This window comes from Myotis brandtii, unplaced genomic scaffold (genome assembly GCF_000412655.1).
Source record: "Myotis brandtii unplaced genomic scaffold, ASM41265v1 scaffold133, whole genome shotgun sequence".
Lineage (NCBI taxonomy): Eukaryota > Metazoa > Chordata > Mammalia > Chiroptera > Vespertilionidae > Myotis > Myotis brandtii.
The window spans coordinates 1,329,526-1,334,332 of record NW_005354718.1 but is presented as its reverse complement, the minus strand read 5'-3'; the positions used below and the strand labels follow the sequence as shown (position 1 = coordinate 1,334,332).

Here is a 4,807-nt window from a genome sequence, read left to right as displayed (position 1 = left end):
GCAGGTTGGTCTCCTCCCCCTGGGTGGCAGTGGGGCAGGGGGTGGGGTGGGAGTGGAGTGAATGTTTGCAGCTGGAGGAGCCAGAGGAGGTCAGCAGGGACAGGAGGCGTCTGCAGGGATCTGAAAGATGCAGCAGGCAGGGACCAGTTCTGCAGGGTGTGGGAGAGGCACAGAATCCAGGGTGTAAGCTGCCAGGACACAGACTTTAGCTCAACACAGAAAAATGTTTTCCCTTTCTTTTTAGTTAAGTAATTTTTAATTACAAGTTGTATGCAGGTGTATTATGTAATACACCCATAAGGTATATTATGGGCAGATGCAGGGCTGAGCCAGGGTTCATGCCTGGCTGACAGAGTGGGTCTCAGCCCCCTCTCCCGCCTTGGCCACGCCTTTGCACAGGGCACCACTTGCACCCCATGGAGTCTTTTCTCCCGCTAAGAATTTGGAACATTGTAATTAAACTAAGACCTCACTGATCACTTGTCCCCAGGAGACTCAAGAGGATACTTCCCCCACAGTCACAGCTTTATGGGGCTGGTGACCCCTGGGTGCAGTCAGCCCCAGGGGATGCCAGCTTGGGGTGGGAGAGAGAGGGGAGAATGGGCTCCCGCTGAGGGCCCTACAGCCAGCATGGCATACTGCGGTCAGTACACAACCACTCTCCTTTCTTCCTGCCCCCTGAGCTCCCACCTTGGCTAAGTCCTGATTTATGAGCTCTGTTGTGTCCCAGTAGGGGCCACTGGCCCATCTTTGCTTGAAGCTGATGGGTCCAAGAGCCAATCTTCGGGAAATCTGTTCTCGCTCTCCTGCTCCAAACTCATGTTGGCCTTCCAGTGTGACCCTGGAGGACAGAGGATGGGTGTTTCTGGGAGGGGATGCAAAGGCACAGAAGCCCTGGCTGGCGCTAGTCTACTTTCTGTTTCTATTTCTATAGATTTGCCTATTTTTGGACATTTCGTGTAAATGGAATCATACAACATGTGATCTTTGATGTCAGGCTTTATTCACTTAGCATGTTTCCAAGGTTCATCCATGTTGTGGCATGTATCAATACTTCATTCCTCTCTATGGCCGAGTAGCAGTCCATTGTGTGGATATATCACATTTTGCTTATCTATGCATCAATTGATGAACATTTGAATAGTTTCCACTTTTTGGCTGTTATGAATAAAGTTGCTATGAACACTCATGTACACATGTTTGTCTGGACATATGTTTGCAATTCTCTTGGGTATATATATATATATATATACCTAGCAGTAGAATTATTAGATCATATGGTAACTCTACTTAACATTTTGAGGAACTGCCAACTGTTTTCCAAGTGATCACACCATTTTACAGTCCCACCAGCATTGCATGAGGGTTCCAATTTCTCCACATCCTCACCAACATGTATCTTTTTTTTCTTTAATTTTAGTCATCCTAGTAGGAGTGAAATCATATCTCATTGTGGTTTTGATTTGCATTTCCCTGACTAATGGTATTGCGCATCTTTCTATGTGTTTATTAGTTGTTTGAATATCTTCTTTGGAGAATTATCTATTCAAATCTATTGCCCATCTTTCAATTAGGTTATTTGCCTTTTTACCGCTGAGCTGTTGCTTTGTGGATATCTGATTTGCAAATACAGGGTGGGGCAAAAGTAGGTCACAGTTGTTCTTATGGAAAGCAATCAAATAATTAATAAGTAAGAATAGAAGAATAAACCTTAGTGTACTCACAACTGTAAACCTACTTTTGCCCCACCCTGTATTCTCTCCCATTCTCTCCATCTACACAATGGAATACTATGCTACTGTAAAAAAAGAAAGAGTTCTTACCATGTGCAACAGCATGGATGGAACTGGAGAGCATTATGCTAAGCGAAATAAGCCAGTCAGAGAAAGATAAATATCCCATGATCTCACTCATTTGTGGAATAGAATGAACAACATAAACTGATGAACAAAAATAGAACCAGATTCATAGAAGCATCAAACAGACTGTCCAATCTATGAGGGAAGGCGGGGGTGGGGGGTGTAAGAGATCAACCAAAGGACTTGTATGCATGCATATAAGCATAACCCATGGACATAGACAGGACGGGGGGGGGCAGGTGGCAGCCGGGGAGAGGTCAATGGGGGACAAAGGAGATTCGTATAATACTTTAAACAATAAAGAATTTAAGTTAGAAAAGAAAAAAGAAAAGTGGGGCTCAGCATGTCCTTAATGCCCCTGTGTCTGCCTGAGCCCTCCTTTGGATCGGGCTCCTAGGGCAGGGCCGGGCCTAGTCTGTGGTCCTTCCTGCTGAGAAGGTGGGGCAGAAGTGATCAGGTGACTCTGTCTCCCCAGAATGACTCCATCAATCCTGAGGACTTCCCACAATCTGTCTACAAGAGTTTCCTCATGAACCTCTGCCCTCGGCCGGAAATCGACGAGATCTTCACTTCCCAGTGAGCTTCTTGGATTGGGCTGGGCATGGGGAAAGGGTGTGGCTAAAATTCCTACCTGTTATGCTGACCATTAGGGGGCTTTGCTGGACAAAGGGCCTGCCTGAGCTCCCAGCCTAGAGGATGGAGACCTGTGCTCTTCCCTTTGGCCTGCAGCCATGCCAAGGCCAAACCCTACATGACCAAGGAGCACTTGACCAAATTCATCAACCAGAAACAGAGGGACCCTCGCCTCAACACATTACTGTTCCCGCCAGCGCGGCCTGACCAGGTGCAGGGCCTCATCGACAAGTATGAGCCCAGTGGCATCAACGTGCAGAGGGGTGAGGACCGATGGAAGCCCTCACCCCTGTGGGCTTGTCCTGCTCTGACCCCTGGGCTGTGGCCCTGATAGTTATCCTCTGCCCCGCCCCCCCCCAGGCCAGCTGTCACCCCAGGGCATGGTGTGGTTTCTCTGTGGGCCAGAGAACAGCGTGCTGGTCCAGGACAAGCTGCTGGTTCACCAGGACATGACCCAGCCACTCAATCATTACTTTATCAACTCCTCGCACAACACCTACCTGACAGGTGGGCCCTAGCCTCCTCACTACTGACTTCTCCTTCTATGGGGGCTGCTCCTGTTCCCTGAATTCCTCGCGGGGTTGCCCCTGGGCTGCCAACAGTACAGACCATGCCGGAGTGGGGTGGGGAGAGCCCCTGAGTGAAGCCCCTGCCCCCGCTTGCTCTGCCTCAGCCGGCCAGTTCTCGGGCCTCTCCTCTGCGGAGATGTACCGCCAGGTACTGCTGGCGGGCTGCCGCTGCGTGGAGCTGGACTGCTGGAAGGGGAAGCTCCCGGATGAGGAGCCCATTATCACCCATGGCTTCACCATGACCACAGACATCTACTTCAAGGTGAGACTCCGAGTATGGAGGCTGGTGGTAGAGGCACTAAAGAAGGGCCCCGGTCCCCAAGCTTTCTGGGCGTGGGGACCTGAAGCAGGAGGAATGGCTGGGGGCCTCAGACCAGCATGGGGGCTAGAGGAGATCAAAAGAGGCAGGGGGGCCAAAGGTGGCCCTCCGGTTCTACTTTCAGGTGGTGTGTGTGAAAACTGGGGAGAGGGGAAGGGTGCCGCTGGGGGAGGGGAAGCCTGGAGCACGGACCTCGCTCCTAGGAATCCTCTCTCTTTCAGGAAGCAATTGAAGCGATTGCAGAAAGTGCCTTTAAGACCTCCCCCTATCCTGTTATACTGTCATTTGAAAACCATGTGGACTCGTGAGTACCCAGGCCCATTCAGCCTCATTCTCTATCTGTCCCCACCTTCCGCCCGTGCTGCCCTCCCCCAACTATCCCGGCCTCTACCCATGCCCTCCACACAATTTCCTTGAGACCCAGGCCCTCCTGCCTGTGTCCCTGCCTCCCCCACCTCTTGGGCCCCTGATGACCCAGATCGGGGGCGGGAGGATGGCCAAGAGGAGGGTGGCTGCTGAACCCTCCCAGCTTCTGCTCCCTCAGGCCCCGCCAACAGGCCAAGATGGCTGAGTACTGCCGGGCGATGTTTGGTGACATGCTGCTCACCGAGCCCCTGGAAAAGTTTCCGGCGAGTGGACTTCTCTGTGGGACACCTGGGGCTGGGGGCTGGGACCGGGGCCACGGTGGGGCCGGGTTAACCCCGTGTCAGGCACTGTGCGGGGCTTGGGGGGTATGCTAGTGGCAAAGGCGCAGTCCCAGCCCTCACACTGCTTACCATCTGGTGGGGAGAAAGACAAGGAACTTGGCCATGACAACCAGTGGCTGCTCGGGGAATCCTGAACTGGTGCTGGGGATCGGGGAAGGCCTCCTGGAGAAAGTGATGGCTAAGCTGAAACCTAAGAGTGATGCTGGGTTTGTGTTGGTGAGAGTGGGGAAAGGAGTGCTAGCAGACAGAATAGGCGAGAGAGAACCTGTCTGAGGAACGGGGGAAAGTCGGGCCAGGCTGCGGTTTGGCACCCGGGCGGTGGTGAGAGGCCAGGCTGAGCAGCGGGCAGGGCATTGGGGCAGTGAGTGCTCCGTATGAAGGAACCGAGGCTGCTGACACTCTCCTCTCCCACAGCTGAAACCAGGCAGCCCCCTGCCCAGCCCTGAGGATCTCCGTGGCAAGATCCTCATTAAGAACAAGAAGAACCAGTTTTCAGGCCCAGCATCCCCCAGTGGGGAGGCTGAGGGCAGCTGCCCACCCAGTGCCCCTGTGGGTGGGGACACAGGTGAGTCAGCCCCAGAGGAGTGGGGGTAGTGGTGGGTGTGAGGGAGGATCTGGAATGGGAGAGAGGGGCTGGGCCTGGAGGAGACATGCTGGAGAGCCAGCCTGGTGTGGGGGTCGCCCCCCCCCCCCCCCCCCCCCCCCCCCCCGGGGGGGGGG

The 4,807-nt window shown here is 53.5% G+C and overlaps 1 protein-coding gene across 3 annotated transcripts in view; it reads left to right on the top strand.

The window, feature by feature from the left end:
• The window catches only part of PLCB2 (phospholipase C, beta 2), a 16,492-nt gene that overhangs the window by 6,318 nt on the left and 5,367 nt on the right, over nucleotides 1-4,807 (top strand). Inside the window, exons 8-14 of one of the 3 annotated variants that reach the window (XM_014534780.1) lie at nucleotides 2,335-2,435; nucleotides 2,589-2,755; nucleotides 2,853-2,999; nucleotides 3,166-3,323; nucleotides 3,602-3,684; nucleotides 3,925-4,009; nucleotides 4,502-4,652. In XM_014534780.1, the coding sequence (XP_014390266.1) occupies nucleotides 2,335-2,435; nucleotides 2,589-2,755; nucleotides 2,853-2,999; nucleotides 3,166-3,323; nucleotides 3,602-3,684; nucleotides 3,925-4,009; nucleotides 4,502-4,652 (892 nt within the window). Of the gene's footprint in view, nucleotides 1-2,334; nucleotides 2,436-2,588; nucleotides 2,756-2,852; nucleotides 3,000-3,165; nucleotides 3,324-3,601; nucleotides 3,685-3,909; nucleotides 4,010-4,501; nucleotides 4,653-4,807 lie in introns of those variants that run through there. The other 2 variants (XM_014534779.1, XM_014534781.1) reach the window with 2 other exon arrangements.